Genomic DNA, 24,164 nt, shown 5'->3' with positions numbered 1-24,164 from the left:
CATGTACACAATCTTAAGAATGCTTCCAACAAGCTGCAATCAAGATTTACGGGAGCATGTTATAAAAACAACCTTACGGTTACTGTGGTTGACCTTAGTTGTGCTGATTTATTCTTACATCAGAACAGATCATTTCAAAAAGCATTTTACTGGCCTTTTTTTGGCTTAGAAGAGAGCAGCCTGGTCACGTATCATATATCTCCTCACCCAGAATGTTTTGTTGTTTTAGCGTTTTGCTGACTGCTCTGCTGAAACATTACTTACACTCCTACCACCAGATCAGCCAAGCCCACTTTATGAACTTGGTTATAATGCCTCTCTTTAACACTCAAACAGTGCAGCATATGATAGGGGTATCTACTACCTTTGAGAGATCATTAACACAAGTTTCTTTGTGGACAGCTGAGTATTCCATTTGCTATCAGCTATTGGCGGGTTGGGCTGCTACCTGGCTCCTTCCACCACTTGAGCATGTGTAACTATAATATATAAGCGTATAGACCATTTCTCTGGACTACCACTTGCACTCAGTGCAACTGTGTGAGGATCCCTTTTTCTTGCAGATATCTCCAAGAGACTTAAGATTACATTTCATTTAAGTTGAGGATGTCTTTGAGTGGACTCTTTTGAGGACCTTCAAGCATTTACAACAAGCCAAAGAAGAAAAACATACCTGTGGAAAATCTCCAACGAAAGAAAGACCAAAACTGTATTTATAAGCGTAAAAAGGAATTGTACTTGAAAGGTTACATTTGCTCTGTTGGAACAAATCATGGTTGGTACAGGAGGTCCAGTGGATAAATTTTCAGTCTGGGACTATGTGGTATTTGCTGGGCTGGTCGTGGGGGCAGCCGGTATCGGGCTGGTTCAGGCCTTTCGAGGGCGTAAGGACAGCAGCAGTGATGAGTTTCTGCTGGGGGGACGTCAAATGACAGCAGTGCCAGTTGCCATGTCGCTCACAGCGAGTTTCATGTCTGGGGTAACGGTGATTGGCACCCCTGCGGAGGCATATGTCTACGGCACACCATTCTGGCTCTTCGCCTTCTCTTATGCCATTATGTCCACCATCAGTGCAGAGATTTTTGTGCCTCTTTTCTACCGTTTGGGCATCACCAGTACATATGAGGTAAGAGATCTGTCCAGGCAGGGGAAATTGAGGATAGGAAAGAGCCATCAGACAACCAAGTCCCTTAAAGGCTGACTGGGTGTCGATAACAGGGTCATAAGCTCCATTGATCTGTCTTCAGATACTTCCATGTGGGTGAACTTTTGGTAAGGAAATGGATGGAAATAAAATTTATTACATTGCTTTTTTTCTGTTATTTTGAGAGAAATGATTCTCAGACAGTGTTATGTCTATGATTCTACAATATTATGTGCTAGTGGTAGGTTTATTGGATACAGTAGATCGAATGCATCATCAAGCTGTTTCATCACAGCCTCAGGATCTCTATCTAGACCAGACAGCATCCTACATGATCAATTTATGCTGAATGATTTGTATGGTTAAGTACAGTTTGTGCTGGTTTGCCACTGAAAGTAATCCAAGGTCTCTCCATACAGAAAAAAAACGAAATGAAAACAGTTTGATTTCAATGGTTGGAGTCTATTCATAGCTTTAAATGTTATTTATAGTTTGGATATAAATAGGCTCACGTTACAGCACTCGAAATTATGCAGTGCTCACACTGTTGTCTGGTGGAACTAGAAAGGTGAAAATATTCCATTTCATTTGATCTCACAAACGATTTTCCAACCATTTTGTTTTTGCAGTACTTGGAGATGCGCTTCAACAAGCTTACACGAATGATCGGAACATCTATGTACATATTTCAGACAGTAAGTTCAGTTTCCACGACATTCATGATTAATATACATTCGTGCATTATGAGCTAATTAAAAGTATATCTTAATGGAAAGAGAGAATCCATTAGATTTACATAATGTAATTAGCTGATGCACTGGTGTCCTGCTACAGTGTACTGAATATAGTCATAAATGAAGAGCCAGTTGGTTCACAGTAAATCATCTAATGGTTGTTATTGTTTCTGCCAGGCTTTGTACACAGGCGTGGTCATCTATGCACCTGCACTCGCCCTCAATCAAAGTAAGTCCTCCTTTAAAAGTGAACTCATATCACTGTCCAAATTCTTTATGATTGTATAACAACAAACAAGTAAACTTACACAGCTGTCAGTAATGACCATTACTGTGCCAAAGAAATAAATATCTTCGCACTAGTCCTAAGAACGGTGATTATCAACATAAAAAGCATCAATAATGCACACAAAGTCCGTTTTACAACTACGCAGCTGCGTGTGACAAATTAAAAGGCATCATAAACAAGCTTTGATGTTATGATTCAAATTTTCCTGAAGTACTCTGTGGTTGCTTTGCAGTCACTGGTCTGGACCTTTGGGGAGTACTGGTGGCCACAGGAGTTGTCTGCATCATCTATTGCACATTGGTCAGTACCAACTTTCAGAATACCATAATGTAATAAGTTGCTGAGTGTGAGTTAGATTTCTGGTTGAATCCAATTTTATTTGACTGAAATTCAATCCAGGCCACTAATAACATTATTATTTCTATGCAAACATATACATTTTTCTCTATTTCTTGAATTGGTTGGACTGAAACAAATCCTGACACAGTTGAATCTGTGAATGTGCAGTGTCTGCTGAACGGTTTCAGTACTGTTTGGCGTGAGCAACTCAGTAAAATGCAGCCCTATGCTTTTCCCCATAGGGAGGCCTGAAGGCAGTGATATGGACAGATGTGTTCCAGATGGTCATTATGCTGAGTGGGTTTGTGGCAGTCATCGCTCGTGGGGCTGTGCTCCAGGGTGGCTTAGGAAAAATCTGGGAAGATAACTACAAAACTGGACGCCTAAACACATTTGAGTAAGTCACTGTTTTGGGGTATGTTGTTAATTACCTGAGGAAAAGTCCTGGATGTTACATAACGACTTTTTGGTTCGAGTTACATGAAATAAGTATTGACATATCATTCTACAAATCTTTGGTGTCATATTGAGACCTCAGAAATAGATTTTGATAGTTTATTGTTATTATCTTTACACCATTTGTTGCCTTTTAGGTTCCAGTAGAATTGGTACAAAATCACTTTGAATAAAGTCTTATTGCATTTATGCACATTAAGTCAAGAATGCTCTTTTCTTTCTGCTGTAAAGTTACTGTCTCAGAGAAATGAGGTTTAGCTACCACAGCCATGAAATTATCTTTTTACAAGGGTGTCCAATTATTATTATTATTATTATTATTATTATATAGTATTCAAATGTCTCTTCAGTTTCGATCCAGATCCTCTGAGGCGTCACACCTTTTGGACCATTGTTGTTGGGGGCAGTTTGATGTGGGTGTCAATTTACTCCATTAACCAGTCACAGGTGCAGCGCTATGTCTCCTGTCGAACAATGACTCATGCCAAAATGTGAGTATGTAATCAAAACAACAGATCTACAATCCCAGTCAAAGACCACCCTTCATTTATTTTCAAGTCAATTTTTTAGAAGATATTTAAGAGGAGACTATCAAAGGACAAAATGAAACACTAAATGAAACAAACAGTAGTTTCCAAAACTATGTTTCAAATATTATTAAAACATACAGAGAAAAGGGGACTCCTAACAACCATGCATGAGCCAAAATAATCTCCATCAGATAAACAGTACTTACATTGTTGAGAGAGAGGAGAATATCAAGCTCCACATTTGCTTCACATCTGAAAAATCCAGGTGTGTCTGTCCATATTTTCACTGTGAGAAGACAACTCAGTGCTATAGGTCTGAAATTATGTGTAGCGGTCAAGAATCAGTTACTGAGAAAAGGAAATAAACAAAAATAACCACATTTGCCAATTAAACAAAGAAGCTGCTGGTGTTCTGAGAACTGGACTGGTCACCCAGTCAGTGGAGTCAAGACCTCCACATCAAAGCAGGTCATCTAAAAAAAGAATGGAAGCTGTGGTCACACTAAATAATAATTCATAGTATATTCAGTTATTGAGGCTCATGTGTAATTCTTTGTTAAATAAATGCTTTCTGCTTATTTTGCTGTCACTAAAAAATAAACAATTTATACTAAATGAAGGGTGGTCTCTGAAGTGCATTGCATTGTATACCCCAATTTTAAAAACTGGACAAGGACACATGTCAGCACTTATGACTTACTCTCTGTTTACTCATGTAGGTCTCTGTATGTGAATATGGTGGGACTGTGGATCACTGTGAGCCTGGCTGTATTTTCAGGCCTCACTATGTACTCCGTCTACAAAAACTGTGACCCCCTCACTAACAAAGATGTGGCATCTTCAGACCAGGTAAAGCTCACTACACTAATGTTACCATATTATTTTACTTGTTACTGGCGAAGTAATTTTATATGTGTGTATGTGTGCAGCTCCTTCCGTACCTGGTAATGGACATGCTGGCAAAATATCCAGGGGTTCCGGGCTTGTTTGTAGCAGCTGCCTACAGCGGCACTTTGAGGTGAGGGGTGAACAATTTCCATTCACTAAAAGAGAATGTTGCGTCATAGTAATGGTCAAACATTTGACATAAGCAGCTTGTGTTGTTTTGCATAAATCTGACTGCCTTCATTTGGTCATTGAGTCACTCATATGTTTTTGTGTCTCAGTACGGTATCATCCAGCATTAATGCTCTGGTGGCAGTCACGGTGGAGGACTTTGTGAAGCCTTTGTGGCCCAGCATGACTGAGAAACAGGTGTCCTGGATTAATATGGGCATGAGTAAGTTTCAGTGCAACCAGTTCTCACTGACAGTTGCATGCATTGATTTTAAACATTACCAGAGTTGAGGACAGAACAGATCTTGCATTAATTAAGCTTATGACACTGAACATTGACATTCCAGCTCCAAATAGTACTTGCTAACCAAGTGATGAGCTGTGTCATTCTTCCAGAAACACTGCAGAGTTTCAGAAACATTGAGTTCTAGTGACTTTTTGTTGTTTCACAATGACAAAATTATAAGCCAAACCTTTCCATCTATCTGTCTTCAGTTGACCTCAAAGGCTCTTGGACCCAATATGAAATGATAATACACTATATTTCCAAAAGTATTCACTTACCCATCCAAATCATTGAATTTAGGTATTCTAATCACTTCCATGGCCACAGGTGTGTACAACCAAGCACTGAGGCATGCAGGCTGCTTCTACAAACATATGAATGAAATAATGGGTCGCTCTCAGGAGCTCAGTGAATTCCAGCATGGTACCGTGATAGGATGCCACCTGTGCAACAAGTCCAGTCATGAAATTTCCTCCCTACTAAATATTCAACAGTCAACTGTCAGTGGTATTATAACAAAGTGGAAGCAATTAGGAATGACAGTAACTCAGCCATGAAGTGGTAGGCCACATAAAATGAGTGGTGTCAGTGGACGCTGACGTGCAGAATGCACAGAGGTCACCAACTTTCTGCAGAGTCAATTGCTACAGACCTCCAAACTTCATGTGGCCTTCAGATTAGCTCAAGAACGGTGTAGAGAGCTTCATGGAATGAGTTTACATGGTCAAGCAGTTGCATCCAAGCCTTACATCACCAAGCACAATGCAAAGGGTCAAATGCAGTGGTGTAAAGTGCCACCACTGGACTCTAGAGCAGTGGAGATGGATTCTTTGGAGTGATGAATCACACTTCTCCATCTGGCAATCCGATTGATGAGTCTGGGTTTGGTAGTTGCCAGGAGAATGGTTCTTGTCTGACTGCATTGTGGCAAGTGTAAAGTTTGGTGGAGGGGGGATTATGGTATGGGGTTGTTTTTCAGGAGTTGAGCCCCTTAGTTCCAGTGAAAGGAACTCTTAGTGCTTCAGCAGACCAAGAGATTTTGGACAATTTCATGCTCCTAACAATTGTGGGAGCAGTTCGGGGATGGTCCCTTTCTGTTGCTACCTTGCATATGGTAAAGTTCAGTAAGCAAAATAGAGCACCCTCTAGAGTACTGACTTTGACATTGAACTTGAAGTAGATTTCCTCTAATGATCAAATCATTTAGTAATCAACCCATTATTAAAAATAAATTATTCAATATATAAACTTGTAATAATTATTTAGTACTTTTACATTTACAGCATTTAGCAGATGCTCTTATCCAGAGCAACTTACAAGAAGTGCTTTGTCTATCTAGGGAAAGTATCTTTGCTAGTTACCAATAGGTTAGACAGAAAGCAGTGGTGGATGAACTCTAGACCTCATCTTGAGTAAAAGTACAAAAGAATTTGCCTTCAAATGTACTTAAGTATCAAAAGTAAAAGTACTAAAAGAGTAATTATGGCTGATGTCCTGTCTTCATTTTTGTAATAAGACTTGCTTTTTGAACTCATTTTGGGTGAAAATCCTCTATCTTGGTAAACCAGTCTTTTAATAGACTGTCATTAATTAGTGATGCTGACGTCTATTAAAATAATCATAAGCACAAAACACTGAAGGCAAACAGTTTCAGGTAGAACGAATGGCTCTGAAATCACTTTTACAAACAAGCAAAGTTTCAGTTTCAGATTACTTTGTAAATTAGTTACAAGCTGAATAAAAACTGGCTTTAAACTCAGGATCACAAATAAGTTTTCTTTTACTGTATTGATCTGTAGGTCTCTGTTCATAAATATAAACTAACCGAAACTAATTTACTATAAAATTAAAGTGTTTGTATGAATTCAGAAAAAAAGAAACATGTCAGTCACGACTGCATATGTGTACCTATTTCTACATTGTGGTCTATTTACACAAAGTTAGGTTAGTTCATCATTTAGGTGACGTATGTGCTCCCAAATGTTTAAACTGCTGCACTGATGTTGAACCGCGTACTTGCACTGGGTTGGTATGACCAACAGGTCAAAACAAGCTCAGAACAAAGTGACCTCTGTGCCCTGACTGGTGTTCTTGCTTTGCACTTCTTTTGTTTTCGGAGAGCGTGTTCAGGGTCGGAGAGCGTGTTAAGGACAGGAGAGTGCGTTCAGGGCTGTAGCCTGTGGTCAGGGTTGGAGCGTGTGTTCAAGGTCAGATCGTGTGTACAGGGTTTGTGCGTTCGTTCAGGGTTGGAGTGTGTGTTCAAGGTCGGAGCCTGTGGTCAGGGTTGGAGTGTGTATTCAGGGTAGGAGAGTGTAGTCAGGGTTGGAGTGTGTATTCAGGGTAGGAGAGTGTGTTCAGGGTTGGAGTGTGTGGACAGGGTTGACGCATGTGTTCAGGGTCGGAGTATGCGTTCAGTGTTGATGCATGTGTTCAGGGTTGGAGCCTGTGGTCAGGTTAGGAGAGTGTGTTCACGCTTGGAGCCTGTGTGAACATGCAATTTCCCTCTGGGATCAGTAGAGGATTCTGGTTCAGGGTTGGGGCATGTGGTCAGGGTCAGAGGTAAACAACCGCTGCACAAGATTGCTCTTCTCCGTTGAAAGCTGAAAATAGGCGGGTATAAATGCTACATGGCAGCTTCATTACAAGTGTTTAAGTATTTCCTCACAATTTAACTTTATCAGCGGACTCATAGCAATCACTCTGAACAGAACAGGAACACTTGAAACCGCGCATGCGTATAAGCCATATTTTCTTCACACACAGGATCTGTAGTTGTTTAGCCTTGCTTTTACCACCTATTCAGTGGCTAAATGAGTGTCATTAAAAGGGGTCTTCATATTTTCAAATGCTTGTATGGTACATTTTATAGGTGTATTCTTCGGGGCCGTGTGCATTGCTATGGCAGCGGTCGCCTCCTTGATGGGAAGTGTACTACAGGTAAATTTTTAACAGACTTTTTTTTCTTTGCTTGTGATAAAAAAAAAAAAAAAACACTAAATACCTCAAATTCGTACGTTTCTTAAGCTATAGCCATCTAGAGGCCACATTTGGTATTACACATAACGGCGTAAATAAGTATGCTGTGAATTAAGGCCTCTCAGTTAAAGATGTAACAGCTCCTCCTGCTGGATAGTAATTGTAATGACATGCACGTCTTATTCTACTCCGCCAAATAGACAGCCTTGTCCATATTTGGTATGATCAGTGGACCGCTCCTGGGCCTTTTCCTGCTTGGCATGTTCTTCCGCTGCGCTAATTCCACAGTAAGAGTCAAACTGTACTTTGCTATGATTTACTGAGACAATATATTTCAAATTTTAATTCTGTATTCTTCTTAAAAGTAATTTTACACGTTAAGAATTATCAACACTAAATACACAGAATTCATATGCTACATAAACTGAGCAGTATTTCAATGGGTGTCTTCCAGGGCGGTGTGGCTGGTTTGATCATTAGCCTTTGTCTGACACTGTGGGTGGGCATTGGTGCGCAGCTGTATCCTCCTCATTCTGCTAAGACAAGGCCACTTCCCCTTACCGTGGATGGATGTCTTTCCAACATGAACATTACCACTACAGTGGCGACATGGTCCAGTGCAGTCACACCGTTACCACCAAAGCAAGAATGATTCATTTCTATAAATAATCCATTTGCTTCACTTTGACAAAAGTTACCCGCTTGTGCCTAATACTAGTTGCCAGAAAAATGTATAACATTTGATATAAGTAGAACAGAAATATCTTGGTGTTAGGTGTTTTGTGTGTTGTTAATCTCAACATGTATTTTTTTCCAATTCAGCAATGAGAGACCAGCTTTAGCAGACTCTTGGTACTCTCTGTCTTACCTGTACTTTTGTCCTCTTGGAACATTGGTGACCCTGATCAGTGGCCTTATCATTAGTGCCATTTCAGGTGAGAAATACTCCTGTATTATGCTTCACAATGTGAGGCCAACAGTGAAGTGGGATCTGAGCATTTCTATGGATTCTGCTGTCTCATCTTAGGCGGCTGTAAACAGGAGAAGATAAGGCCAGAACTACTAATCAGAAAGGAAGACTTCATCTGCTTTAGCTGCTGTAGAAAGGACGAGGTACAGCTTCTCATTCTGTGATTCTAAATAAAGAAATCTAGAAACTAGTGATTCTTTGTAATTCTGATGTGTTTAACTTTATTAAGAAGTTACAAAGTAATAAATTATTTTTCTGATTTTCTTGTTAACAGAACTCTGCACCAGACTTGATACAGAAGGTTGGGCCAGACCAACACTATGGATTGGACAATCCATACTTCACTGATTTAGAGCTGAAACCGACGGAAAAGGATAGAGACTTCATCACCAAGTTGTAACGCAGGGGTCACCAACCCTCCCTCCTGGAGCTGTATTTCCTGTGAAATTTATTTCAAAGACTCTGAACGCCACAACACACTTCAGCTAGCTCATACAGTCCCTATGCAGAAAACATTATTTGGAGCAAATGTGGTTGATTAGTGTTGGAACTTTGTAGGAAAGTAGATCTCCAAGAGCTATCTTGCTGATCCTAGTTTTTCATTCTTTCATAATATTGTAAATAAAGTCTTGGAGAGGTTTGTTGCAGTCACAAACTATTTGATTTCAAACAAATGCTGCTGACAAAGTAATGGCAAGTATATTTTAAAAACATTTTTTTAAAAAGTTGCTATTTTTAAAACTATGCAAAAAGAGTTTTTTCTTTATCATTTGGTATTTTGCATTGTGCGCCACTTTAGTGTGCAGTATTTACAAACAGCAAATCATTTTTATATTTGTTTAAAAACCTTTTCTTTCATGTGCTGGTTATATGGGAGAAGTGACGTGTTGAGCTCTGAGTCTAAAGTGAGAAATCATTTCAAAAACACACACTAGTGCATTGCAAGCACACACAAAGAGTTAAACATACTGTAACTTACAGATCCTGTTTCCTTGCCAACCTGACGAGGAAGTAGCACAGGGAGGCCCTCCCTCTTACCTGCCTGTGACGTAGGGCCAACTGTTAAGCTCTCCTTTCTTCTGGGAGTGGAAAATGAATAGAGCTCTCGGAACAAGGAAAACAATAGCCTTCAGATACAGTCAGTTCCTGGTTTTATGACATAGGCTTTCTTCTTTCTAGAAGGTGAGTTAAAACATTACTGCTTACTACTTCTAGTAATCTAAAGAAGAGAAAAGGAACAATGCACATCTTGTAGCTGTTGAGACAATTATAAACACCCATGTTGGCAGTCTTACAAATTTCGTGTGGTATTTCGTGTGTCGATTGTGTGTAAGCGTATTGGCACTATATGTGGAAAGACCACATAAAGATCTTTGTTTAGCTGTACCATGTGGCTCTGAAATGAGATGGATTCAGTTTCATCTCATCGCCATTTTGAGTATAACAGTAGGCAGGCACAGTAATGTAGCCTGAGGGGTATTAGGCTCTCAGAGGTCTTCTTAATTCAATTACCAACCATTTAACTAACTACACCAGACAACAGAATATTATTAAGATATAGATTCAATGCTAAACAAGGAACCTTATAACAGTTCATTTATCTATGATCTTATCCAACAGATCAATACAAAGAACAAAATTCAATTCTTTTATGTTCTTGCCAAATAAATTATGTACAGAATATGCCAAATCTGAGCATACCTAATAAACAGTGAAAAACAGTATAACTCAGTAGTATGAAATAAAACCATGCTCATGTTCTATGGAAGCAAACATCTATCATGTAAGATCTTTGTAAAACTTCATATTTTTCATGTAACATTTTAAAGGGCACGACGGACATCTGAATAGCCATGGAGAAGTTCGATCATCTGTTTATGCTATGTGGTCTCCTGATTACACTTTCCTTTGCTCTACCAAATGCTACCACTCCACCAGTGACCCCCACTACATCAGGTCCAAGCAGTCACACTACAACAGGAAACCTTATAGAAAGTTATACTTCAAACTCAAACAATTCAACCCAAGACACTACTGGTAACACAACTCCTTCAAATGGCAATTCGGGGAACTCGACAATCCCAAGCACCCAAAACAGTACTAACAGCACAACTGCTAACATGCAGAGCAACTCATCGGTGCCAAGCCCAACAGGTCAGACCAATATTACAACAGAACAAATAACTCAGACTACAACAAACATAACTCCCACAAGTCTTGCAACACAGCCTGCATCTAAACCCACAATAACTTCAATGAGCACTGTCTCTACAAGGCTCAATTCTCCAGCAGTCACACTACACGGGAACAATGACAGCACCACAGCAGAAGACCTAACCACTGAAACGACTCCTGGGAACAAAACAAACAATGAAACTGCAGGTAAAAGTGAAATACTTCACTACAAAGCAATAAAATTGTATGAATATTAAGATTTCATAATCACTGTACATTGTTTTTTTTTCTTTCCTAAGCAGGGGCTGGCTTGAATTTTTCAGAAATGTCCATGACCATTTTGTTCAGTGTGGTACTTGGTGTGATAGTTCTGATGGTTCTGGGGCAGATTGTGTACAAAGTTAGCAGGAACAAACACAGAATGGTTCAGTATTCTCATCGTCCTCTCTATAACGAAGACACAGGTTAGAGTAACTTTCTGTCACCTTACTGTTCAAACTAGCATGCATTTGTGCAAGCTACACATTCATTCTATAATTGCTAATAATAATAATAATAACAACAATAACAACAACAACTTGTAATAATCTACATTTTCATATATACTCTCACAGGTGAACAGTTTGTGGTGCCAGATGACACACTAGTGATTTCTGGAGGACTCTATGATGGCCCTCAGATCTACAACCCCACAGTGACTACACTGAATGATGAAGACCAGCCCACGTTTGCTTACACGCCCACACAGCTCCGCTTGGAGTTTCTGCGTGAAGAGCAGGGGACAGACCGAGATTACGAGGCTACCAGCTTTGAAACCTTCAAGACAAATGAGTAAAAGCCTTAAAAATTCAATGCTGTACTCCAAAAGAAATGCATTGGCTGTGAGAAAAGACTTCCCTGAAAAGGACTACTAAGCAGGAAACACCATTCATGTAGATGGAGAGCATAGAATCTGGACTTTTATACTGATTTCAATTGATTTAAGCATTTTTATTTCATTGAAAGGGCAAGACATGAAACACTGAACAGTAACAGCAAATATTTCTTAAAATTTTAACGCAATAAATAACTGTTGCTAAAGCTCGTGCACACACACAAAAACACTCAAAAATTAAAGATTCAACTTATTCTACATTGACATTAGAATATTGTGGTATCTAATCTCTATACATATAATATGTAATTAAGCCTCAAACTGAAATAAACTGTGGAATCAACAGCAACCTTGGTATCTAACTTATTAATGTAGAACAGTTAGACTGTACAAAGACCGTCAAGCAAAGATCTTATCAGTTACTTTTTTCTTTTTCTTGTCTGAACTGGTAATGGTAGTCCACCCAGCATCCCGCATCCTCTTCATTGCTGCCAGTTTTAGGGCTGCTCCTGGAGACTTACACACAGTAGAACTCTGCACTTGTAATTAAAGGCTTTTATTTTACAAATGAAAAATTCAACACAATCACTGTCAATCTAAGAAAATATGTAAGATCTTAAATAGTTGTTCTCTTATATTCCATACCTTCTTCAGTAGGTTCAGACACTCTGTTCCACACTCCTTTGCTTGCTTTCTTGATTTTAAAGGTACTGAAGAAAAACTCTGCAAACACAAGGCAAAAAAAACAAAACAAAACAAAAAAACCCCCGAAAATGTACAATGCAATGCATCTACCTCTTTTAAGTAAATTTTGACCAGAATTGTGAAAAAGTAATAGTTATGGTCTAACAGAACAAGTGCATGAAGTAGCATTTCAGAACTTACCAGTGTATCATTTTGCCCGGAGCTGTCAGATTTTGGGTCCAGCTCCAGAGTGTTTTTTCTCCATGGGGCTGATTTCTCTGTTGAGGGCGGTGTGCGTATTCTGAAAGACTGTAGCAGATTATACATCGTCACTCACACATCCTTTGATTAGAGCCAAACAAAGCAGAATTACATACCCTTATTTGAGGTGTTGTTCCTATATTTGTTTCCAAGGTCCAGGTTGATTTTTTAAGGAAGTTGTCACCCAATTTCTGTTATCAAGAAACAGTTATTTATGCAAACTCAAGTATGTGCTACTAGATTAATCAACATGTAAACAATGAGTAAAAATGTACAAGAGGTGTTGCTGAGGCAGTTTCTGCTTCCTTTGGAAGAGCATGTGCTAAAATCTTGGTGGAGGCAACATCTGGAGTTTCAAAGGACTTGCCACTTTGGGGTGTTCTTTCACAAATCTATAATCAAACATTTTATCAATGTGCATTACTTCAACAAGTCAACAGGGTATACGAGGGATTCCATTTATGCTTTAAATTAACATTAAAATGGCACCTTTTTAATTTTGTCTTTTTCAAGGAATTTTATTTGCTTCTTCAAAGCCAGAATTTCTTGTTCCAGATATCCCTGAAACAAGGAAAATAAGCAAGTGAATTTTTTATCTCTATTAAAGTATCTGTATAATAAAATCACAGTGATGTCACATTAATGTGACATTTTTTTTACTACATTCAGCAGATGACAAAAACCTCTTTTTCCATATAACTGTCCTTCTGAGATGTTTGCATCTTGGTCAGTTCCTCCACTTTCTGTCCCAGATTTTCCTGTATATCCACACTTAAGTTATGGTTTTGTCTACAAACATTTCCCTAATGACAATGCAGAAACAAAATTTTACCTTTTCCCTTGTGAGTTTTTCAAGTTGTTGTTTCAATTGTCCATTTTCAACTTGGAGGTGAGAAAGCTCCAGTTCCTGGAAAGAAGTTCATTTCAAATGCAATTATTCTCATAAACGTGTACTGGGTAGGAATGGCAGACAACTTTCCTTAAACCTAGACCCATACATATTCATTCATAGCTTTTTCAATTTTTTTTTTGAAAATTCCTTGGAGACTTTTTTAAAAAAGTTTTTTTTTTAATTTTTAAAGACATCCTACCTCCTCTACCTAGACAGTTCAATGGTACACTTTGAAAAATTATTACCAGTGATGTTTTATTGGCATTAACTTCAGCTTCTCGCATTCTTTTCTCATTCAGTTCTGCATTCTTCTCTTCCACCATCTTGTCATACTCATGCTAGCGAAAAAGCAAATAGATCTAAAAACATTTTTTTTAATTAAATAAAAAGACAGAACAGCAAAGCAATTACTTTATGATCACAATTACTATTGTGAATGTTAATCATAGAAGAATTTACTTTATGTCTCTCCATTAAGGCAACCATATCAGATATTTTTTGCTGGCATTTGATTTCTGTGTCCTCTTTGCTCTTAACAGCTTCCACTGCTGTTTGTTTCAGTTTCTGCACCTACAGAAATCAAACTGGATTGAGTTTGCCAAAAAGAATGGTATAACGTTTAAAAAAACAGAAACAGAACAGTTAGAACCTGACATTATGAATATAGTAGAAAAACAAAAGATGCCACCTCCAGTGTAAGTTGAGCCTCTGATGTCATTTTGTTTTTGAGCTCAGAACACACTCCCTTAAGCTCTTCTTCATGGTGCTCTTTCAAGTTCTGTGACTCTTCTTTCAATTTAGTTATCTACATTAGAACATAAAAGACAACAGCATCAGCACTGGCACAAAAAGCAATGTATACTCAGAATGGTCAGAATGGAAAAAAAATGCTATATATAAAAAACAAACCTCATTTTCAAACTGAAGATATTTCTCATTCTCCAGTGATATCTGCTTCTTCAGAGCTTTATTCTGAAATGCATCAGTACACTTACATTTAACAGAAAAATAACATGCTTCATACTCCTCATTTTAAGCAAATTAGGATGCATGACATACTTCTTTCAGGTGTTCATCCAGTGCCTTGGTTTTGGTTTCCAGTTTAGTTTTTAGGTTTGCCAGCTAAACAGAACCACAGAGTTTGAAAATTAGAACATAAAAGCTACTCTTTTTAAATAGGAAGCCCATATGCAAAGTCAATAAGAATTTTTACCTTTAGTTCCTGTGCTTTGATATGTCTTTCCTTTTTCATCAGTTCACTCTGGGAGCTCTTGTTCTATGCGATTAAGTGATAATCATGCACACATCCACATAACCATAGTTTTGTGAATCACTCATAACTAAAATACTAATTAATAACTAGGGCTGGTCCAAATAATTAGAATACTCAAGTATTGTTTTGCTATGTTGGTTTTAATTTTGTTCTTTAGTATTTGGAAGCTTAGTTTATCAGAGTTTGTTGATTATTTATCACTGTTTAAAACAAAATATTTTAGCATAAAACCAGAAGACTTACCAATTATTTAATGTTGGTTAAGACAGGCTATAAAAATGTCATACCCATGCACAGTTAGCTAAAGGCTGAACACTGTCAGGCTCCCACTTATGTAGTCACCTCTTGCACAAAGATTAACATAATTTTTCTCTTGGCTATGGTTCTGGTAATTGAATGACATTCAGGTGATGAAGCTGAGAGTATGCTTAGTCACTCGTTTAGCAGCAGCAAGCTGCATAACCAAGAGGCAGAGGCAGAGATGGCAGACTAGCTAATTGGGTTAGCTGATTTCTATACGACATGAATGGCAATAAATCATATATTTTAATGTTTTACACTAAATACAAATTTAATACAAAACATTAAAATAACTTGCCAAATTGTCAATCTTGAACAAGATTAATAATGAATATAATACTGACTATAACGTTAATAATAATAATCAACTGTCTGACATTATAATGTTACAACACACCTGTCTTTCAGCATCTTTGGTACACACATCCAAATTTATAATTTTTTTTTACAAATTTAAAACTAGAATATTTTGAGTAAAAATGAACTATATAAACAAACATGTTTAAAGTAAGGCTAATTCTAAACTGTAAATATTGGCTTTAGAGGTGTCATTGAGAATAAGTACTCAAATACTGAAACACAAACGAGTACTCACTGTGAAATGCTATTTGAGCCAGCCCTATTATTAATGATCCACACAACATATTGATATTTATCCTTGATTTTCTCTTATGTTAGCACAGGAATGTGAAACTTACAGAATCTTTCAACTGTTCTTCAATATTCTCGCAGTCTTGACGTTGCTCCTCATTTTTTGCACTTAGCACCTCTAACTGCATTCTGTAACATTAAGTGTCCCATTAAGTGGGACAAATTTAAATAGTCTCATATATTCAAAATATACTATAAAAAACATCCATCTTACTGTAGTTGTTGTTTTTCCACCTGTAGTCTCTCTACTTTCATCTTCATCTTTTCCTCATTTTCTTTGGTTTCCTGAAAAAAAATTAGATACAATTACACATTACTTTTAACATAGTGAAAGAATCACTGGCTAACTTTTTCATCATACTTCCTTCCCTGTAGGCACAATACCTTGAGACAGGACTCAAGAACCTTGGTCTCGGAAGCACCTCCTTCAGCTTGCTGTTGCATAGTGTTTTTCTGAAGTTGAAGCTGATGAAACCTATCCAGCAGATCTTCATATTTCTCTCTAAACAAAAGGCAGGAGGGCACCATGAAACAAAATGTGAAACATAACTTGCCCATAAACTGGAAATCTTAGTACAAAGTCACCCTTCTGTGGTGTATTGGTGGGAAATAAGTGTGTGGCACGTCCCCGCCCCCCGGGCCCCAACGATGGCGGCCAAGAGAGCCAGCAGAAAGGCGTGATCGCTCAGCCACGACACACTTCGGGGGGGACGCCAGGGAGAGAGCCGCGAGTGCGGAGGGGGTGGAGCACAGAGCCCGAGCTCCCCGAACGGATGCGAGTCACGAGAGTAACAGTGGGAGGAGGAGGATGACGCTGGTGCCGGCTACGGGAGGCACCAGAGGGAGGAGCGAGTCCTGAGCTCCGCCGCCCGGGCCCCGCCCCCTGTTACACAGCGAGGCCGCTACATTCGACCCAGGCAGCTGAGCTGCCAGCTGGGGCGACAACGAGGAGGTGGAGCAGCGAGCTCTCGTTCCCTCTCAGCTATGGTGGGCGCCTTTAAAATTAGCCGAGAGGGAACAGAGCGAGAGAGGGACAAGCAGTGGCAACCAGAGACTGAAAAGCCAACTTGAGCCACTGAAAAGTGGCCGTCTTTGTGTTTGGTTTATGTTCTGTGAATTAAAGTGATGGCTGCTGCAACCCTAAACCCTGCCTCCAGCGTCCTCCTTGAGCCCAGGGTAGCACATGCCATACTACAAAGTGCTTCATCATCTTTACTTAATTATCATCCTTTACTCATACTCAGTAGCTGTCATAACAATAATACAGTCTGCCACAAATGACAAATACATTTAAAGAAAAAATACATTGAGTACTAGAGTTCTACATTACAACAATGTAAAAAGCAAATGTAACTGAAAAAGAAGTGACTGCTGTTACTTGTGTTGATCCAGATCCTTTTTCAATCTTTTAATGTAAGTGGATGCTTCCGTTTCATTCTTCAATGCTTCAGATAATTTCTCCTCAGAATCTTTCAGTTTCATCTAGATGAAAAATTACAATATATAACAATTTATTTGTTTATTTTTAACTGTAACTCTAGTCATGGATAAAGTAGTCTTACCTGTTTCAAAAGAAGATGTTCTTTTATCTGTTTTTGCTCATTTATAGCCTGTTCCAGGGTCTCCATAATATTTTTATTTTCAGTAGAAGCAATTTTCAGTTTTTCCTGTAAGATGGATTGTTAAAACAAATGATGAACAGTATATACTATTTAAGCATTTTCACCATCACCACTATTTTTGTTGATTTTTAGTTTTCTACATCATTTCACAACACCAGCTGTCCTTTACATATATACACACACACACGCATGCACGAACACACACGCACGCACGCGCACACACTATATTTCCAACAGTATTCACTCACCCATCAAAATCATTGAATTCAGGTGTTCCAATCACTTCCATGGCCACAGATGTATACTAAGTACCTAGGCACACAGACTGCTTCTACAAAAATTTGTGAAAGAATGGGTCGCTCTCAGGACCTCAGTGAATTCCAGCATGGTACTGAGATAGGATGCTACGTATGCATCAAGTCCAGTCGTGAAATTTCCTCGCTACTAAATACTCCACAGTCAACTGTCAGTGGTATTATAACAAAGTGGAAACGACTGGGAATGACAGTTACTCAGCAAAGAAGCGGTAGGCCAAGTAAAACGACAGAGGGGGGTCAGCGAATGCTGAGGTGCATAGTGTCACCAACCTTCTGCAGAGTCAATCACTACAGACCTCCAAACTTCATGTAGCCTTCAGATTAGCTCAAGAATAGCGTAGAGAGCTTCATTGAATGGGTTTCCATGGCCGACCAGCTGCATCCAAGCCTTACATCACCAAGCACAATGCAAAGCATCGAATGCAGTGGTGTAAAGCATGCCGTCACTGGACTCTAGAGCAGTGGAGACGTGTTCTCTGGAGTGACACTTCTCCATCTGGCAATCTGATGGATGAGTTTGAGTTTGGCAGTCGCCAGGGGAACGGTACTCGTCTGACTGCATTGTGCCAAGTGTAAAGTTTGGTGGAGGAGGGATTATGGTGTGGGGTTGTTTTTCAGGAGTTGGGCTCGGCCCGTTAGTTCCAGTGAAAGGAACTCTTAATGCTTCAGCAGACCAAGAGATTTTGGACAATTTCATGCTCCCAATTTTGTGGGAGCAGTTTGGGGATGGCCCCTTCCTGTTCCATCATGAATGTGTACCAATGCACAAAGTCCATAAAGACATGGATGAGCGAGTTTGGTTTGGAAGAACTTTACTGGCCTGCACAGAATCCTGACCTCAACCCAAAAGAACACCTTTGGGATGAATTAGAGTGGAGACTGCGAGCCAGGCCTTCTCGTCCAACATCAGTGTCTGACCTCACAAATGTGCTTCTGGAAGAATGGTCAAAAATTCCCATAAACATGCTCCTAAACCTTCTGGAAGGGATTCCCAGAAAAGTATAAGCTGTTATACTGGCAAAGGGTGGGCCGATATCATAATAAACCCCATGGATTAAGTATGGGATGTCACTCAAGATCATATTTGTGTAAAGGCAGACAAGCAAATGCTTTTGGAAATATAATGTGTATATATCAATGCACTGTCACAAACACAACACAAAAGCTCAAAAAATTACAATCTACTATGTACCCCATGTCTACATATATATAATATATAAGGTGCCATAATGTGCACAGGTCAAATTAAATAAATTTAAAAAAAAACATTATAATTATTAACATTATAATCATTATGATTATTTTCACTTAAGAAATCTACAAAACAATTAACATGACCAAAGGCACCCAGACTTTTGCAAACAACTGTAAGCCTACGTATTACTTCCCTGGGAGTTGGTTTTATTTTTGGTATGGAAACATTTTTTGTTTTGCATTTTACAAATATTCATACTGACATGAGGTTTTTGTTTTACCTTCAATTCATTTATTTCCATTTGTTTGTCGTAATGTTCTACAGCGAGCTGAAGAATCTTCCCCCCTTCCACCTTTAACTTTTCTTCTGAACACTTAAGGGCATCTGACATCATGTCCTTCATAAGAATATTGACATGCATTAGCTTAATGAGCAACCGAAATGAAAATGCAAATGGTTTGTTGAGGAGACTACATACCAGTTTGTTTTTTAGCAGTTGTATTTCATTATTATACTCCTTTTTTTCTTCCTTTATTTTTCCTGTGTGATTACAATTTCTTTAGTTTCAGAAAGAAGCTAACAGTGTAAAGCGAATTATAAGCACCATATTTGCATACCTAGTTCTGCATCCCTCTCATTGAGTTCCTCAGATATTGAGCTAAGCTTCGATTCCAGTTCTTGGGCCCTGTGGAAATAAGGCAATTCAGTAAATGGGCATGAGAAATTGTTATTTACATATCGTCATTCATTGTGGTGTAATTTTCTTGCACAATCCTTATTATTGGCATAAAGCCAATTGGTGTTTAAAAAGGTCTTCTCTGTCAACTTACCTCTGTTTCTCAGATGTTAGTGAACATTGCAAAGACTCCACAGTAATTCCTGTCTCTTTCAGTTTGTCGGCCAGTTGTTCTTTGAGAGTATTCACTCCCTCAAGTTTGGCATCAGTCTCTTGAAGGCTCTTTGCATAATTTTCTTTGGTTTCCTCAAGTATGCTTGCTAATATCTTCTGGCGTTCCTATGGAAACATCAAGTAATGTGGAACTAATGTTTATCAATAGAATAGTCTAAAGTCCACAAGTAAACAAGTTCATTCTTCAAGTTACATAGCAGAAACCTCAGTTTCCTGTCTGAGTTGTTCTGTCCTTTTCAATTTCTCCTCAAGTTTATCCTGTTCTTGTTTAGAGATGTGAAGTAATTCCTGGTGCCGTTCTAAAAAAAAAAATATTACATGACAATTTGCTTAAAGGATCACATTTAAAAACCTGTGTAGCAGGATGTTTTTTTTACACTGTAATCATACTTTCAGATTTTTTAAGTTCACTGTAGCTCTGTTGGGTCTCTTGGAGACTAAGTATAATTTCTTTAAGGTCACTCTCTTTTTCTGTTAGCTTTCCTTGTAGCATGGAAACCTTAAAAAGAAAACATATAGCTGGTAAAATGTAACAGTATCATAAAAAGTCATTACATACCTACATACTGTTGTAATAAGTCACTGGCCACTTTATTAGACGTACCTTGTATCTACACTTACTGTCTTTTTTATCTGGTCCAATTATCATATAGGTGCAATGTGACGTTCTACAATTACAGATTGTAGTCCATCAGTTTCTCTGCATACTTTGTTAGCCTGCCTTTTCTGCCATTTATCAATTGTTAGGATCCCCACAGGGCCAAAGTGATGGTAGTGGCATGTTAGTGAGTGCTTGTGTTACATAGATTAGATCACACACAGAAGTACTGCTCAAGTTTTTAAATAAAGTTGTAGATTTTCAGGCCAGTGTGATTTCAAGGCTGAGACCAACCAATTAAAGAAGTGAAATTACGAGAAAACCTACAGCCAACTGTAGTGGTCCTATGGTGGTCCTGACCATTGATGAACATGGAAACAAGGCTAATTAACTATGCAGAGAATTATGCAATCTGCAACTGAAGAACTACAAAGTGCACTAATATCATAGATGGACTTGATAAAATGGACAACTGTAGATTCCAGTAAAGTGTGTAAAGAAGTGTCTAATAAGTGTATTTATAAACCCCAGATTGATTGCAATATTAGAAAGTTTATTGTGGTCACAATACTGACCTCTAGAGTGTGTAGAGTGATATACATGTAGATTTAATAAGCAATACTACATACCTCCGCTTCCTTCATGTGATACTCATTCTCAAACCTCAACTTAATGTCCTCGACCTGTTTAAGGCCTTCTCTAACTGTATGACATATGCAAAACAAATACAAAATAATCATAAACAAACAGAGCAGTGGTTCCTAATCCTGCTTCTGGGGCCACAGTTTCAACTATGTCCTGTCCCAGCACACAAGATCTAACTTATGAAGGGTTTGATAATCAAATGATGGTTCAAACAAAATAGTTGAAATTTTGCAGTGCTGTGGGTCATCAGGAGCAGGAATGAGAAACTGTGGGCAAGACCCTTACATTATCCTGGTAGTACTGCATTTCATCATAAAACTTTGAGTGCTTTTATTGTTTACCCTTCAACATTTCTAAGTGGTCAGCTTCTGCTTGCATGCGAAGATTTTCAAATGCAGAAACCATCCTCTGCAAGAACCAAAAGCAATCATGACTTGAAATGCAAATAAAGGAAAGTGTATCAAAATGTCCAGCAATTTACATCAAGGCAAGACTTAATCTGAATCCAGAAACCTGCCTTAATGGTGCCTTAATGGTGAAGGGTCATTATAAATTAAAGCAGACTGTAAACTAAAGCAGAAAGTAATTTAGCCACCGAGAAACCCTATAATGTTTTCACTATCATTTCACTATCATTGTTTCCTATGCAGATTTTAACAGAATTATATGTCTTCTGCATTAAAGTAAAATCCACATCAACATTATTTTCATCAGTATATTTATGCCTTAAAAAGCAATAGGTACCTGAATATTTTCATGATTCTGCATGAGGAGACCATGTGTTTCTTCTCTTTCAGCCTCAACTAAAGAAACAAAACATATTAGAGCTTAACAATTATAAACATTACTCAAATGACTTCCATAACATTTTTCAGCATTACTTACACAGACTCATTTTCTCAGTAGACCTTTCAAACGTGTCCTTCAGAATATTGCATAAATTCCTTGTTGCATTATTCCTGAAAATGAAGAAGAAAAAATTAATAAATAAAAAATTAAAAACAAACTTTAAACAGTTTCCTGCTATATTTAAAACGCCTGCTATACACACTTGTTCCTCAGATCTTCATTTTCACTGAGTTGTTCTTCTAACTTCATGCTAAGGCTTTCATTTCCAAACTGTAACAGATGCACAATGGAAACATTTTGTTTTACAAATAGTTACTATGTACTACTGGTTTCTGAATAACAAAACTAATCTTACATACCTGAAGTTCCTGTATGGCTTTACGCTGAGTCTCGATTGTTCTTCTATTCTCCTGAAGTGTCCTATCTTTTTGTAAAATTTCAGAGTCCATTTTCAGTTTCCAGGATTTTATTTTTTCTGCCTCTTCAAAGAGTTTGGAATACAGCTGGCTGCATCTTAATGATGTCTGTCAAAATAATGTAAAGAAATCAGCCTACTTGCTTGAACCAATGAAATCAGCAGCATGAAAAATATTATTAAAAACCAAAAACAAATCCAACCTCTTCTTTTTCCATTGGCAACACAGCAATCTTCTTAGCAACCTCTTTAAGAAAACAGTCAAAAAGTTGTTTTGAAATGTTGCAACCTAATTATGTTAAGGTTTTGTAGTAACATTACACTGTAACATAAGTATTTCATGAGTTAAAATCAACTCATGCACTTTCTTACCTATTTTTGGGGACTTTGTGGGCAACACCATGTTGGTGTTGGAAAATGGCAAACTTGTCTCTTTATCAAAACACTTATTATAACCCTAAGGAAACAAAATAAAGCCACGTTGGGTTACATGAAGATATATTTCTATTGTAGCTAACTTAAATGCAGCTAGACATTAACTGCCTGCATACCTGTATTGGTGTCATAAAGCTGTTACTCTCCTCAAACAGGCCAGAATCTTGAGGCTTCACGGCTGACACCTGAGCTAAGCTGGCTCTTGGAGGCACTAACAGCTTGAAGTTAAAGGCTCTCTCCATACTGCAACATAACATAATAAAGATGAATAATTATTTCACCTAGCTAACGTTAGCTAGGTTTATCATGTAGAATTTGTTAATGTTATTTAGTTAACTAACCTAGCTAGCTAGTAACGTTATGCTTGGACTACGTTTGCTAGCTAGCTTGGTAAGTTAACTTTAACACAATTTAACGCCAACAAATGGCGACTTTTCCCTACCTTTAGACTTGCGAAAATGACCTACAACAATAACGTAACTAGCTAACGTCAGTTCCAAAGATAGTGTTAGCTAGCGTTAGCTAACTACGCTGTTGTTTCATTAATCTAGTTGGTTAGTTGCTTGTGGTGTTAGGGAAACAAAGAAAAGGGTGGCCTTATAGAAAAAGAGCGTTAACTTAACTTAGCTATCTATCGACAGTTTGCCAGTTTTTTCGCTATTTGGCTTTTTAAGGCCAACTTTAACGCTACCTGCTCTACCGTCTGAGCCACGATACTAACGGTTTTTAACGGACTCTAACTCTGGTGCGCGCGAGTTGTTTTGAAATAACCGCGAGCTCATTAGAAGTGGGGTTCTACGCGGTCCTGTTCAAACCTGTTTAAGTCACTAATGGCAGCCTTCGGTGACAAAATAGCTTTGGAATGTAACGCAGGCAATTACTGTGTAGAAATAAAGAAGTAATCCCCCAGTTTTACCCACAGGGTCTCACTGCAGAAACACATGTGCAGATAACCTGCCGTATTCTGCAGGCTATAACAACAAACTGCTAGGATTATAACTACTTTACTGCAGGGGTCTCAAACTCAACCACTAAAGGGGACATATTAAAAAAAAGTCCCAACAAATCCTTGGGCCAGTGAAAATTTCATTTTTAATTAATGTTGTATTATAATGCAAACTGGCAATTGTTCTTTCAAAATATGCAAAAAAAAAAAAAAAACAAAACAAAAAACAACGACAATAACATCAGCAGTTTAATATAGGCACTTGTAGTAACCCTTTAAATATTACAGGAATCGCCGTTCCTTAGACGGTTGTTGGGGTAGGAGAGTTGCAGTGCATGCTGG

General features: G+C 38.3%; 3 protein-coding genes across 4 annotated transcripts; 2 read left to right on the top strand and 1 right to left on the bottom strand.

Annotated features, from left to right (window-relative positions):
* The first annotated feature begins 325 nt into the window (after window positions 1–325).
* slc5a8l (solute carrier family 5 member 8, like) lies at window positions 326–9,427 on the top strand. The gene is made up of 15 exons (XM_017697853.2): window positions 326–1,126; window positions 1,774–1,839; window positions 2,056–2,107; window positions 2,400–2,467; window positions 2,749–2,903; window positions 3,313–3,453; window positions 4,212–4,341; window positions 4,422–4,510; window positions 4,659–4,771; window positions 7,704–7,771; window positions 8,011–8,097; window positions 8,265–8,452; window positions 8,633–8,745; window positions 8,838–8,923; window positions 9,055–9,427. Exons 1-15 carry the CDS (start codon window positions 773–775, stop codon window positions 9,178–9,180), a joined length of 1,836 nt encoding a protein of 611 aa, XP_017553342.1. The 5' UTR covers window positions 326–772; the 3' UTR covers window positions 9,181–9,427.
* A 112-nt stretch (window positions 9,428–9,539) lies between these two features.
* Window positions 9,540–12,174, top strand: si:ch211-105j21.9 (sialomucin core protein 24-like). Of its 2 annotated transcripts, none has more exons than XM_037534884.1 (4): window positions 9,540–9,962; window positions 10,610–11,162; window positions 11,258–11,419; window positions 11,570–12,174. In XM_037534884.1, exons 2-4 carry the CDS (start codon window positions 10,634–10,636, stop codon window positions 11,788–11,790), a joined length of 912 nt encoding a protein of 303 aa, XP_037390781.1. In that variant the 5' UTR covers window positions 9,540–9,962; window positions 10,610–10,633; the 3' UTR covers window positions 11,791–12,174. The 2 variants fall into 2 exon arrangements, with proteins under 2 accessions (XP_037390781.1, XP_037390779.1); XM_037534882.1 differs by having other exon boundaries at window positions 11,255–11,419.
* Window positions 11,925–23,984, bottom strand: sycp1 (synaptonemal complex protein 1). The gene is made up of 34 exons (XM_037534881.1): window positions 22,993–23,984; window positions 22,814–22,898; window positions 22,645–22,688; window positions 22,386–22,550; window positions 22,229–22,296; window positions 22,063–22,136; window positions 21,922–21,980; window positions 21,519–21,585; window positions 21,162–21,235; window positions 20,325–20,433; window positions 20,139–20,233; window positions 19,855–20,039; window positions 19,642–19,709; window positions 19,503–19,564; window positions 19,305–19,421; window positions 17,453–17,557; window positions 17,269–17,372; window positions 16,275–16,392; window positions 16,105–16,175; window positions 15,938–16,019; window positions 14,880–14,942; window positions 14,726–14,788; window positions 14,576–14,638; window positions 14,355–14,471; window positions 14,126–14,236; window positions 13,912–14,004; window positions 13,607–13,681; window positions 13,458–13,532; window positions 13,264–13,335; window positions 13,050–13,166; window positions 12,891–12,965; window positions 12,715–12,822; window positions 12,475–12,552; window positions 11,925–12,363 (listed from the first exon to the last, which is right to left on the bottom strand). The coding sequence occupies exons 1-34, from the start codon at window positions 23,131–23,133 to the stop codon at window positions 12,229–12,231; spliced, it is 3,138 nt and encodes a 1,045-aa protein (XP_037390778.1). The 5' UTR covers window positions 23,134–23,984; the 3' UTR covers window positions 11,925–12,228.
* Between the last annotated feature and the right edge of the window lie 180 nt (window positions 23,985–24,164).

The sequence above is a fragment of the Pygocentrus nattereri genome, chromosome 26 (assembly GCF_015220715.1).
Source record: "Pygocentrus nattereri isolate fPygNat1 chromosome 26, fPygNat1.pri, whole genome shotgun sequence".
Taxonomy (NCBI): domain Eukaryota; kingdom Metazoa; phylum Chordata; class Actinopteri; order Characiformes; family Serrasalmidae; genus Pygocentrus; species Pygocentrus nattereri.
The sequence above is the reverse complement of the archived record's forward strand: the minus strand, read 5'-3'. Positions and strand labels throughout refer to the sequence as shown.

What these genes read in the sequence shown, in the direction of transcription:
- slc5a8l (XM_017697853.2), top strand. Translation starts at nt 773, where the DNA reads ATGGTTGGTACAGGAGGTCCAGTGGATAAATTTTCAGTCTGGGACTAT. An exon ending in TGATGGGAAGTGTACTACAG is followed by an intron (nt 7,772 to 8,010) that starts GTAAATTTTTAA and finishes TCCGCCAAATAG; the next exon opens with ACAGCCTTGTCCATATTTGG. An exon ending in GTCACACCGTTACCACCAAA is followed by an intron (nt 8,453 to 8,632) that starts GCAAGAATGATT and finishes TTTCCAATTCAG; the next exon opens with CAATGAGAGACCAGCTTTAG.
- si:ch211-105j21.9 (XM_037534882.1), top strand. Translation starts at nt 10,634, where the DNA reads ATGGAGAAGTTCGATCATCTGTTTATGCTATGTGGTCTCCTGATTACA. An exon ending in AACAAACAATGAAACTGCAG is followed by an intron (nt 11,163 to 11,254) that starts GTAAAAGTGAAA and finishes TTCTTTCCTAAG; the next exon opens with CAGGGGCTGGCTTGAATTTT. An exon ending in TCTCTATAACGAAGACACAG is followed by an intron (nt 11,420 to 11,569) that starts GTTAGAGTAACT and finishes ATACTCTCACAG; the next exon opens with GTGAACAGTTTGTGGTGCCA.
- sycp1 (XM_037534881.1), bottom strand. Translation starts at nt 23,133, where the DNA reads ATGTTATGTTGCAGTATGGAGAGAGCCTTTAACTTCAAGCTGTTAGTG. An exon ending in TCAAAGCACAGGAACTAAAG is followed by an intron (nt 14,789 to 14,879) that starts GTAAAAATTCTT and finishes GGTTCTGTTTAG; the next exon opens with CTGGCAAACCTAAAAACTAA. An exon ending in ACAGTTATATGGAAAAAGAG is followed by an intron (nt 13,336 to 13,457) that starts GTTTTTGTCATC and finishes TCCTTGTTTCAG; the next exon opens with GGATATCTGGAACAAGAAAT.